We start from the raw sequence: 14,024 nt of genomic DNA on the forward strand, positions 1-14,024 counted from the left end.
AACTATAGAAGAAGAAAAACCTGCAGTCACAGCGGGCCTGGAGGCCTGGCTATCCACATCCCTGGCCAAAGTTATGGTCTAAGCAAAGGGCTTGACCTGAAAGTCTGGAAATTACCGGCTTAGGGCAAAGCAGTATTAAAGAAACAAGTCGTATCAATCTAACTCTCAGTGCTGTTCAAAGTTTTCATTGTTGTGGGTCAATTATCCATTATTTCCTACTGGAAAGTTCTAGGGGATGGATTATTAGAAAACTATGATGTCATACAAAGGGGTCTATGGAGATCTTGAGCCATAACAATCTACTGGAGGGCCAGGAATGCAATTCCTATTTCACTCAAGCAAGGTTTGATTAGAAAGGCAGTATACCCCCTTATTTAACATAAGAGCAATGAATTGGACTTGGGCTGAAAATACTTTCTGGCTATTGTTTTAATCACGAAAAAAGTATGGTTTTTGTTATTTCTGGAGTGAAACAGGATGAACAGGGAAACTCAAGCTACTTGGTTTCCATGTGTGGCACCAGAGGATCTTTGTAATTTCCTATGCCAAACACGCAAAGCACATAACATACATTTCCCAAATGGTAGTGGTATATAATAGCACACTAACATATTGTTATACCCAGGAGGGTCCAAAATGTGGGGACAGTCAGGATAGATGGATTTCTGTGTAAGTTACCTAACCTGTGCTAGTGCCTTAGCTAGGCCTTGCTCCTCTAAAGGTGGCCATACACACCAAGATCCACTTGCCAAGCGAGCGGATCTTCTCCCGATATCAACACCTACGGATGGGCGATATCGGGCTAATTCAGGTGTTTGGCCTAGGGGACAAACGATTGAATTAGAACAGCAGGTATGGGCGCCCGTTGGTTCAGGGACCGCATCAACAAGCCGATTCGGTTCCCGATCAGACGAAAAATCAAACCTTGCACTACTGTACAGGAATGTCATAATTAAAGCAGTAGCAAAAAAGGGAGCAGATTTCATTTCTGGCAGAAAATGTTATCTTGGCAGAAACAGATGCAAGGGTTCAATTTATTCTATCTAGTTAGACGAAATGCTCCTGCCCAAGTGGTTGGTGAGCAACATGGTTCTCACGAGCGACTGGTTGGGAATCACTGCATTGGAGGTACACTTAGCAGATGGTCAGTGTTTAAAGGTGATTAATGATACGCAATGCTTTAATTAGCAATACATTTCTCAGACTAGATGAGTCTCTGCACCTAGAGTTTACAATGCTCCTCAGTTCCTGAAGCACAGAGCAGATCATATGAAATTACTAAGCATCCTGGAGTCAAAGGGCACAACCCAGTGTCTAACCCAATTACAGCAACTCTTTCTCCAAGCATTGTGGGGCAGTAGTTCAGTTTTATATCAGTCACCATTCCATTTCAATCAGGAGAGAACTGAGAGGATCTTTATTATGATGAAAAGAAGATGCTCTTTCTATACCAAAGACTTCAAGGTATCTGGAATATGAGCTATAAATATGACTTTCAGCTGTGTCATGGTATTGCCAACATCTGCATTATATAAAATAAATCATAAATAATAAGGAGGAACATCTGTACAATGTTCCTTTTTGGGAATAAAAGGTCTCTTTTGAATGTTTTGCAAGATGATTTCCAGGTTTGATATCAATTACAGACAATTTAAAGATAGAAGAGGATGATATATTTTTGTTTACAAAGCGGCCTATATAGCTTAGCTTGATGTTTTATTCCAGCCCTGATCACACAAGTGCTGGTTAAAGTGACAGCATGTGGTAAGGTCATTTATTATGTTGTAGCTTGAGGACCATGGCCCCACTCCTAATCTCCCCCCATTGACTGTTTCCCAAATGACCACCCCTCTCTTAATCCTTTATTTACTATAAATATAAAGGCCTTGCTTCAGTATGTGGGATTGTGAACAGATTATTGCACATTTTCAAACTTTTTGGTATCAAGCCCTACTTTGAGGTCCATCGTTTAGTCAGGGACCCTCTTAGGTAATTTCAAGATTAGTGATCATTGCTGTATCAACCATTCAACCTAAATTCCAAGACTAACAAAGAGAGCACACAGTGTTCACCAATATCTCACCCTATTTAGCCTTCACACTGTGCTTCTAGGACTAATTAGTGAAGCAGATACATTTCAACCTTACTACTTTGGGGCCCACAAATGGGACAGCCCAGAGTTTGGGGAACCCCTAGACTAGAAGTGTTATTAATATTTTTATACATACTCAAAATTATCATATTTATCTTGGTTTATATTTACACCTATGTGCAAAACTCGTGGTTTGTTCCATCTGTGGTAAAAGGACAAATTATTTGTGCCCAAGAGGCTCCTTGATTTCCATGTGTGGTTGCTTCTAAAAAATCTATGAGTAGTTAATAGGGTTAATACATGACACATGACTATTTCAGTAGAGCAAACTGTACCATTTTTGTACCGGACTGAAGAGAAATAATTTATATTAATGATATACTTACCCTCTAATTTCTACTTGGGCCACAGCGGTTATGTTAACTTGCAAGCTGACAAAGTTACTGTTTGGATTGTCCTTGTTGGAACTGTAAAACAGGATGCACAAGACAAAACCTTAGTGCCAATAACAAATGTTATAGGTTAATGGTATAACAGTCATTTGTCAGGGCCACAATGGGATGTGATTTCCAAAAATGTCGAGGGTTACGATCATTAATTATCAAGATTCTTTAATTCTAATTTGTCAGCTTTGGCCAAACGGCTATGTCACAGGGGGCCAAAACACAGAAGGAACATTTCCTTCTTCCTCTTATCTGCAATAAATCACCCAGTCATTACTCCCATCTAAGGTTATTGCTGACACATGATGCCCAGCATTTATATGATCTCCACATTCCTGAGCTGACACGGGTTGCAAGTTCCCAATGTAACCTGAGGGTCAGTCCACACAACAAGCAGGCTTCTAGTTAGAAGAAGACCCATGGAGTACAAATGCTTTATTCCGTTCTGGTGAAGGGAGATGTAACAACAAATCTTCCTTCTGTTCAGTGACTGGTTCCTTGTGGTTCAGAAGAAGCCTATCAATCTAAACCTGCCAGAAAGTCAGTGTTGATCTTCTGCATCTCTTCTAGTTGCCCACCTTCATGTAATATCTTTAAGCAGAGAAAGATCCAACAAGTGACTGTAAGGCAAGGCCTTTGGCTAAAATATCTCAGCATAGCTAGCTGGAAATATTAAAATGCACTCAACCTTCTATTTCCTTTGGGGTGATGGGCCACAGGGCAGATAGCCAAATACATTCAGTTTCCACTCAGTTTCTGTGCAGCCAACCAAAATGTCCCACTCTGTTCACCTATAGCCTGCCTCCTACATTGAAAAAAACTAGTGCTTGTTTGCCATCAGAGCAAGTAATAGCCACGAGCATCCAACTACTTGCCACTAAGACTTTCCACATCCTTAGAGAGCATTTTTAATTGAATAGGAGTTTAGCTAATAATTATCCTCTACTATTTTGTCAATGAACTTGTATTATATTCAATAACTTAATTCTTATTATTAATACCACTTGTGCTACAAAACCACAAAACCTTGCACTCACATGCACACATAGAGATGAAGCCCACCTCAGGCTTCAACCACTGACTACAGTTCCATGAATAACAGATGCAGCATATAAGTGTTCACCCCAAAGTCTCACCCTAAAAGATCTACTAAGTGGGGCTTTCAGGAATTTCTAGAACAGCAGATATGATTTCTTTTCAAGCCTTTAGGCTGGGCCCCCCGTCACTGCTCAGAAGCTCTGAGTTAAGCCATACATGAAACAGTTCTGCCTTAGCTTGGAATGATCATGGTACAACAAGCCACAAAAGATTTTCCATCTAACTCAACATGACTTTCCTGCTGTTTCCATTTCTACAAGTACAGATCCAAACATTTACATCAGGCAGTGCAGAGATTTTTTCTGGATTCTGTTTGTGATAAAATGGTTCCTAAGAATGTGCCTTAAAATAATGCTGGCCTGACAGTGTGAGATAAACATTTGTCCTTGATTAAAGACTCTAAATGTAAAATATTTGGCTATTTTTAATAAAACAAAAGATTTTTCTCTTTCCATTACTAAATGAATTTTAAATATATATGTGTTGCAACATATATCTCTAAGGCCAGCAATACCCAAAAACTAAAATAGCAAACAAAGATCTGCAAGGGATTGGGCAATATACAGTATGATATGCCTTAGTGAGTCACTGGGTTCTCAGTTAGAAATATGATTGTCAATATGCCTTGATTGCCAGTCACTGCTTCCCACTGAAAATAATGAGAAATTCTATGTATATGGCAGAGGCTGTGACGTGCGGGCATCAATCAAGTTAGGGTTACAAAATGGTGCCGCCTGTGAGCCCCCAGCACCTGCCAATGTGCCCTGCACCCTGCGCAGTAATGATATTAACAGGCTATTAAAGGGAGTTGTTCAACACTACAGCATGTCTTGTTGAAGTGCTAATGGGGTAATCACTCTGTGTAAAGGTGGGGTAATCACTCTGTGTAAAGGTGACTACGCACAGGCTGCTGGGTATGCAATCTATCCAGTTAGTGCATGACCTGCATATACATAAAATACAGAAAGGCCACATACAGTGTGGCCACCTTCTTATTTTTCGTGCAAAGGACATAAATGATTGGAAAAGCAGGAAGTGAAGGCACTGCCTGCCAATGTACCATTTACTAGCAAACATCGCCAGATGAAATAGTACATGGATATCAGCAGAGCACCATACATGTACCAATAATTGTACTTAATTTCGTACATCATTATAGGTACATGTATTGCCAGTTTTAGGGACATGTGTCAGACTTTAATTGATTTTTAGGGTACTGGCACATGGGGAGATTACTTGCCTGCAACAAATCTCTTCTACTGCAGGTGACTAATCTCCTGATATGTTTTCCCACTGACAATGATGTAAATCGCTGGTGGAAAGACACATGCAGTACTTAGTTTTTCTATCAATCAAAGTTTCCTTGCACGTGTGCCACTACTCTTAAGATGTACCCATATGGGGCAATTTATTATTGATCATGATAGCTGAATGCATGATCTGTGTTAAGTGTTGCCAAATTTGCACAGATTCACTTCAGCCCTGTAAGTAACAAAAGGAAGGGTGGCTTCTATTTCAAGGTTATTAATGTGCATTCTTGCAACCCAACATATTCTGACTTGTGGTGTGGTGCAACTAAAGACCCCATGGTCACGAGGGGGCCCAGAATGTGGGTCAGCTTTCTCTATAGCATAAATATTTACCCTTCCCAGCTGCTCTTCTTTTTTAAATATTTGTGTGCAACCGCATGAGCAGGCAGGGGGCAGGATGGGTGGCAGCTGCTGTGCGTGCCGGGTCCCCAAAGAGTTTTTTGCAGGGGCCTGATGCCCTTTTGTTACGCCACTGTTCTGACTCACTGTCATATAACATTATGATTATCTCATGATAATAATATGAACTCTTTGTTGCCAAAAGTACTCAGTACTAGTTTGCATAACTGTTAAATAGATAATATTAAATAATATTCTTATACAAATTAAGGTGAATAAGAGGAATTGCCTGTTCGGGCATTGTGTCTGGATGGTACCACTAGCCCTATCCTTGTGTGGGAGGGAGCATGTTTCCTGCTGAACAAGGTCAGTACCAGAAGACGCCTTTGACGTTCTGTGTGAGAGACGATCAGGACAAGGATTCCCAGCCACAGCTTGAAAAAGATTTCTGTTAGAGATAAAGGAATCTCTCTGGCCACAGAGCCAAATGCAACTGCACTTCTGACCCCGTTGTTTCTGGCTAAAGTCCCCTAACTTGTTATGACATTGATTCAGTGCCCCCAGCGTTTCTCACAGGTCCATTTTGAACAGAATTTCAGATATATAAATTGTGCCTTGCAGTGGTACTCCTCGTATGGCTAATAACCGCAGGGTCTGTAGGATGGGACTTCTATTTGTAGCCTTCCTCCTTGAACTTTAAGCATTCTTGCATTTACCAGCTTAAATAGATTTAGAGGCATATTTATAAAAAAATATATTATATAAAATATGAAATACCCTAAGCACGAAGCTGTGGTGTATATATGTACAGGTATGGGATCCGTTATCTGGAAACCAGTTATCCAGAAAGCTCCGAATTACGGAAAGCCTGTCTCCCATTGACTTCATTTTAATCAAATAATTCAGATTTTTAAAAATGATTTCCCTTTTCTCTGTAATAATAGAATAATACCTTGTCCTTGATCCCAACTAAGATATAATTAAACAACCGCAAAAAATCCTCTGCACTCACCCATTATCAATATGTAGAAATTGGACACTAGGGCATTTCACTACTAAGAAATGCCTTCCCTCCCCACCTCAAAAAGAGGGATTGTTTGTCCGTACATTGCAATATACTTCAAGCTGGCCAACTACGTCAAAGTCATCCCTTCTGGCCAGTCCTACCCTAACTGACCTATATAAGTAATTTAAGATTAGTACTGAGCAAAGGGACTAAGTTTTACCTGCAACATGCTTGCGTATAAGGTTAAAACTCCCATATGGTTGCCCTTTTATTAGCTCCATTGGGATCACCTGACTGTAGCTGGGAATAGTGGGGGCTACAACATGGAGCTGGCCACTGCTCCTGTATAAACAATAACACAAAAAGGGAAAGTTGTGCTCAACCACTAAATTGTAAACCATTAAGCGGGGGTGCAATGAGGCTGTGACCATAAAATACATATAAACAACCGCAAAAAATCCTCTGCACTCACCCAGGTAAAACTTAGTCCCTTTGCTCAGTACTAATCTTAAATTACTTATATAGGTCAGTTAGGGTAGGACTGGCCAGAAGGGATGACTTTGACGTAGTTGGCCAGCTTGAAGTATATTGCAATGTACGGACAAACAATCCCTCTTTTTGAGGTGGGGAGGGAAGGCATTTCTTAGTAGTGAAATGCCCTAGTGTCCAATTTCTACATATTGATAATGGGTGAGTGCAGAGGATTTTTTGCGGTTGTTTATATGTATTTTATGGTCACAGCCTCATTGCACCCCCGCCTAATGGTTTACAATTTAGTGGTTGAGCACAACTTTCCCTTTTTGTGTTATAAGATATAATTAATCCTTATTGGAGCCGAAACAATCCTATTGGGTTTAATTAATGTTTTATTGATTTTTTAGTTAAAAGGTATGAAGATCCAAATTACAGAAAGACCGCTTATCCGGAAAACCCTTGGTCCCAAGCATTTTGGATAATGGGTCCTATACCTGTACATATACCTTTTTTATAATGTGCTTCAAATGCTGTACAATCTTACAATGTAGAAAAGTACATACAGGGAAAACAAGTATTTTAATAAATACAATAAAAAAGTACAAATATACAGAGATTAAAAGTCATGTGGCGTGAGACACTGTAGGAAGGAGGTCCCTGCCCCATAGAGCTTACAGTTTAAGAAGTGCCTAAACTAATGCTGACATTTCCCTTTGGCAAATTAATCATGTAATGGCTCTGGTACTTGTACTTGATGGTAACTAAGCTGTATGAATCCATATTAGGGATGCACCAAATCCACTATTTTTAGGTTTGGCCGAACCCTTAATCCTTCATAAAAGATTTGGCTGAATACCGAACAATACTGCATATACAAATTAGGCTAAAGGATGGTTAAATAGAAGCGCGCGCTTTGTGATCACTAAATATTTTTTTTACTTCCATATTAATGTGACCAAAAGTCATGCAATTTTAAGGATTTAGATACAAATGAATTGGAATCCTACCGAAAAAGGACAAATCTTGGCCGAATGCCAAACCAAATCCTGAAATGGGTGCTAATACATATTGGTGGCAAAACAATCCTGCTGGGTTTATTTCATATTTAAATGATTTTTAGTCCCACGCATTTGGGACAATAGATCCTATACCTGTAATACAGAGTTACATTCTGAATTTATGCCAAAATTGTGCATTGCGCTGCACTTGCAACTGATAAACAGAAGATATATTAGATAGCCTTAAGAAAGGGTTGGATGCCTTTTTAGCAAACGTCCATCTCTTTGCATATTGGTGACAACTGTTTTCAAGTATTATAATTCATTCCACTTCAAAAACCCTCATTTTCAAAAGTGACAATTTCCATTTTACCTATTACTTCGCACCCCTCTACATTATAATGCCAAAGAAATCATTCCAGTGATAAAAGACATTGATGAACTTTACCTTTTAATGTAGAGATCAAATGTGATGGCATCTACGGTTTCTAATCGTTGCACAACGAATCTCAGACCGACAGACAGCTAAAACAACCAACAATTTAGAGAAACATTTGGTCAGAACAGACATTTAGTTAACAGAAAGTCATTAAAATCTTAATCTTTCAGAATTTAGGCTTAGAGAATCTGTCTCCGGAACTACTATGCAGGGGCAATGAGCAACTTATCGGCCTAAAATACCATTGCTGAACTCTAGAGAAGGAAGGAGAATAGGACACACAGAACAATGTGAACTTGAGTTTACTGCTAAAAGGAAACAAGGATTTAACATTCCCAGACCTTGTTTTGTCAGGCAGTCTGCATAAATAGTCTTTTAGCTGATAAGTTTTAACCCCCGCGAATATGGAGACGACCTAAGCTTGTCTTAAAATTAGGACTGTGGGATACTTACAGACACCGCCTGGGATCGGTGTATTTGCAAAGTAAGAAGAAATAATAGAAAATATTCAAGCTTTTGGAAAGCTTGGAACCTTAAGCATGCACAAAATAGTATTTTCACAGCAAAACAGAATGGGCACGCTGGCATATGTCAAATCCACAGACTGGGGTTCCCAGGGCCCACTGGATACCTGACTCAGGGGACCACCAACCACTGAAGGGTCCACCACCCAGTCACTGCCGCTCCTACTCCGCCACTGTAACTCCCACCTCACTGCGCTACTCACTTCGCTGTTAAAAATTTAAGATGGACGTGTGTTCCACAGGAATGCTGAGGGGGCATCAGGGAGACAAAAACTCAATGCCAAGACAAGGCAAACAGACATGCTCCAAAACTCAATGCCAAGACAAGGCAAACAGGGACATTGAGACATGCTTGATTTTACTGTTTGGGATCTGAAGCACCCCTATATATTTGGTGCATCCCCACATCTGATGATATGTTTGTGTGTTTGCTACCAGCTGTATAAGCAGATCTTACATTAGCATCCAATGCAGCTTATGTATGCTTGTAAGTCTGTGCACGCCTAAAGGTATTATCCTAGCACAGCATGATTTTCACCCTAGCCAATGAATTGGGGATTCTACATGGTCATTGTATAATATAACATTAATATAATACGGCACAGTGATTTTCATCTCATTACATAAAGTGACTTACATTTGTTCCAGCCACCATAGGGTTGCCAAGATCGCATACCACCAGTCGAGATTCATTTTCCATTTTATATTCACAGTTAAGTTGCCGAAGTCCCTATATAGATTCGAAAAAACTTATGCAGTTAGTGAAAATAAGTTGGTAAAGTTGGGCACCTACAGACTAAGGGGGTAATGTAAAAAAGATGCTAAGTTTGTCCAGGATCAGTAACACACAGCAAACAATTAGTAGGAAGAATTTACTGGTTACCTGTTTAAAAGAAACATCTGATTGGTGGCTATGGGTTTCTGCTCTTGTGCAAACCTGGTGCCTTTTATTACATTTGGTGGTATATTGTTTTCATAATTTGGTGCTTTGTGAACAGTATTATCATTAATATGTGTAGCTGTTCTAAGGCACAGGCTTAAGGGAATGCCACAGGACCCAAGCATTAGAGCATCAAGGAAGTCCAATGTGTTTAACCCAAGCTGTGCCTGAAGTGTAGCTCAGTGATATAACAATAGCCAAAAATCAGTAAGGGGTTGCTAAGTGTTGTACTTCAACAAAAGTTGTATGGCAGCAGGCAGGACATCCCTGGAAAATGCAAAAGGTCTGGGTACCAAATTTAGGATGGAGCAGCAACACATATGTATGTCAGGCATGTCCAATATGCTGTCCTCCAGCTTTTGTTGAGGGAAACCTCTTCTCTAACCCCAGGTATCATTTCCATTGACAGGCCAGAATGGAAAACCAAGCCAGCAAACCCCCCTTTTATGCAATATCTGTTGATGCCATTATGCTCCCTCAGCATCTCCAATGCTAGGGTCCTGTGGCATACCCTAAAGCCTGCCTTAGAACAGCCACACATAGGCAAATGATAATACTGTTCACAAAGCACCAAATTATGAAAAAAAATTACCCCAATATGTAATAAAAGGCACCATGTGGCTCCATCAGTTGGATCATTGCAATTAGTACATCCACAGGCCCATGACCAAAATCTGCAATATTCAACCAATTACCTGAATGGTTAAGCTTTCAGATATTTTAAAATTTGCAAAATGTGTTTAGTTTTGCAGCTACATATAATTTTTAATAGAAACAAAAAACTGTCTGACTGATGGCACTGTTCCTATCTAATCTCTCACTTATGAAGATTTTTGCTTTTCTTCTGGAATAAAGCATTTGTAAAATATATCTGTAAAAATATCATATCCCCAAGTGAAAATGATAAAGAAACCAGTCCTGAGGGACAGAGAGAACTTCTGGACAGGAAGTGTTTGTCAGCCGAACTTCTTAGACAGGAAGCCTATAGGCCAGGGGTTAACATTACCACCCAGCTTGGCTAATAATAGACATAACATGGCATACCTTAACATTTGACTGTTAACCTTTTTACCTCCTTTATGGTAGCCAGGCTTCTAAATGAGGTGGGGGAGAAAACCAAGTAGTATATATATCAATATTAAAGAAAAAGAAATATGAAAATGATTAAAACCTGTAAATGTCACCTCACGAATATAAGCACAGATTCATAAATGGAATCCTAAGGGCTCTGCTCTCATCAAAATCTACACTGAGCTGCCACCCACACTGCGTGGGTACTGGGAGGGATCAGGTGAGGGGGTCTCATTGATATCTATACAAATTACAATTGCTATGAGCCATATATAGCGATGTATTCCATTTATGAATTATACTTATTGTTGTATTTGAGTTTTGCACACTGCAAAGGGGGCAGGTTTGAATAATTTCCTTTTGATTTTATTCATATTTATATTTCTTTTTTATTTATGTATATTAGTAAGGAATTTTCTCCTCCTTCTCTTCCCTCCCAGTGTAATTCTCTTTGTGCATGGGTGCAATTATGTGACTACCTACACTAATTATATGTGTCTAAAAATGAATTTTGTCAGTTGATTGAGGCCTGTCAGCCAAGTAATATTTAACAATATATCTCAGCATTCCTGTGCATTTTTTAGATCCTTCCCCTTTGTCCCTATGCACTTCTTTTGTATGTGTTATTGTATATTCAGGTCCTTAGAACTCCCCCTCCCCCATTGTGCGCGTCAATTAGACAGTTTTCCAAGTTATTTTTTACTTTCTGCTACACCATTGTGCAAAACATTTCCAAAACTTAGACTAAATCGCAGACTGCTTTAATAACACCCTTCTTAGAAGCCAGGGAAGACCTTAAATAACTCTTAAAATAATGTATATACTTCTTTACACAAATAGAAAATAAATTGGCCATTTAAACACCAAGTCTGGCAAACAACTATAAAACAGACGTGCTTACTGAATTTTAACAGGCCGTCCTAAATGAGAAAATATTAACTCTATTCAAGCTTTATACAGTATATGTGATAATGAGCTGGCAATACTAGTGCGACTGATAGAAGCAAGATGTTGGCATTCCTGAGAGGAGTAAAGCCTGCTATAAATCACTGGGTCAGTTAGAACCCCTGGGCTCTCACCTATGAAAAGTGTATGGATCAAATTAAATGGATAATAGGGGTGGAACAGTTCACCCAATCTATTAACAGATGGAGGAACACAAGCATAGTGCCATCTTATTTGCAATAGAGTAGTAAAGTACCAGGTAACAGGGCACCATGGCTGCCTGGCCATACAACCAGAAATCATGGGGCTTGTACTGCTAAGTGACCAGGGCCCTCCACCCCAGGGGCCCCCAGTTATTAACCCACTGGTCACCTGGACAGATGGCCTTACTAGAATAGGGCTCCAGACATTATTCTGTAAATACACAAGTCTTCAACAAAACCCACCCTGCTCTCCCATATCCCATCCTTTTGGAAAATAGGAATCACACTTTTACATCTCTTGGTGTCCCTTCTGCCATAGGGCCCCTGACTGCAGTATCCCCTGGCCCTGCATGCCACTGTCAGTTTTGCCATGGTCAACAGCAGCTCCGCTTGGAAAAGTGTTTGTGGGTGATAGAGGCCCTTTATTATATGTTACATGGCCAATTTGAAAGCTGTTCAGATTTATGCTGCTTAACTGAACTAATTACAAATCAAATGAACTAATTCCTAATCAATAATGACTAATTAGTAATCAAGCTTGGACAAAAGCCCAAGTCATACTCAAAGAATTCCGTTTGATTAATGACATCAGACATGTTTGCAGTCAATTTGATTAAAAGCTTTTCCTGACATCCTGCTGGGGGATGGCAAATTATCTCTTCTTTCTTTCAATGGATGCTGATAAGATATGGGAAATGCATTATAAATCCTGACTGAGCATTTTCTAAACATAGATTTATAATAATAGCACTGTATAGAAGGTTGCTGCATTATATTATGAGCATGTTACAGATAATTTATACAAAGAATAAAATCTATGTAATAAAGATATATACACATGATTAATGATTACGAAATACTCCAAACTGATTTTACTGAGTTTAAGATCAGTACATGCTTAAACTGAGTCTAAGAACAGTAAATGCTGTTGGATTTATTATATGAACCTACTAAGGAATATTAATATAAAATCACTGAACCCCACCTCAACTTTTGTCCTCCCTGCAAACCGTAACATCCAATGTGTGTGTCAGGAACAGGATATAAATGACAATGAGATTTATCTTAAAAGGATGGGATATGATGTATCTGATGACAGCGCTCCCTGCCAGGCATTTGTTCTATGGAATTCTAGCTCCAGTCAATGAAAGGCTAAAGTGAGCACCTCGCACCAGTAAGAATGTTCAGTCAAATAAATTCGACTTTGGCTGAAGTATTTTTCTTTTCCACCTTTAAAATGCTTTATGCCAAGAGCTGAATTGAGGTTTTCCTTTGCAATCAGTGGAATGCCAATGACAACCCGTAGGATCTTGATCACTGCTTCACACTTGGTGCCAGTTAAACATCTATAAGTTCCATAACAGGGGCGATATAAAGCCTATGCAGCTCATTCATTTGTGTAAATGCATTGCTGTACACCAGCCCATTCCCATCTTAGCCAAACCTCAACTTCCTACCAACAGAATAAAGCTTTCAGAGAAGGGTCAGCAACCTGAAATCCAATTTGGAACAAAAAGTAAAGTTTGATATATGCTCAACTACTCTTTAAGTGCATCCCACCATGTACATTAGGAGACTTCTATAGCTGTTGTATAGCATTAAATTACCTCCATGTTGCGCTCAATTCCAACATAATCAGCTTCTGGTGGGATAATCATGCGCAGCTCAGCTTCATAAGCTCCTTCCCCTTGGTTTTTTGTGTTTATGATGAACAGAATGTGGTTCTCTTCTCCAATAACAAGCTGATTCTTGTCCCTAAGTGAGGAAACATAGATAATATTTTTACAGGTAATAAAGATTCTATTATTAGGCTTATTTCATGCTAACACATTACATTACGCAGCCAACATTATATGTACAATGCCATGGCCAAGATCTGCAACCTCTGCAGCTGTTGTAGAGAAGGACAGTAGTCAAAGTTTGGCTTCGTGTGATACAGGGAGTTGCATAACATCAATGGATGATGAGCAACATCAGCTGCTTCTAAACAAACTCTAAGATACTGTGAGTCAGTATCATCATATGTAATGTTATAACAAAATGCAAGACTAATCTAAACCCCACTGCCCATCAACTGCAGGGATACTCAGTATGATCCTGGGTTGTTTGCTATGGTGAGAGTTTCACTTCTTTAGCAACTGG

At 39.5% G+C, this 14,024-nt stretch overlaps 1 protein-coding gene across 1 annotated transcript in view; it reads right to left on the reverse strand.

The window, feature by feature from the left end:
- Window positions 1–14,024, reverse strand: part of itga8 (integrin subunit alpha 8) — a 107,015-nt gene that overhangs the window by 37,488 nt on the left and 55,503 nt on the right. The window contains exons 20-23 of the mRNA XM_002939028.5: window positions 13,490–13,637; window positions 9,361–9,453; window positions 8,209–8,285; window positions 2,479–2,559 (exon numbers count right to left, since the gene is read on the reverse strand). Coding sequence (XP_002939074.2) covers window positions 2,479–2,559; window positions 8,209–8,285; window positions 9,361–9,453; window positions 13,490–13,637 — 399 coding nt within the window. The remainder of the gene's footprint in view (window positions 1–2,478; window positions 2,560–8,208; window positions 8,286–9,360; window positions 9,454–13,489; window positions 13,638–14,024) is intronic.

This window comes from Xenopus tropicalis, chromosome 6 (genome assembly GCF_000004195.4).
Source record: "Xenopus tropicalis strain Nigerian chromosome 6, UCB_Xtro_10.0, whole genome shotgun sequence".
In the NCBI taxonomy this organism is placed as follows: Eukaryota; Metazoa; Chordata; class Amphibia; order Anura; family Pipidae; genus Xenopus; species Xenopus tropicalis.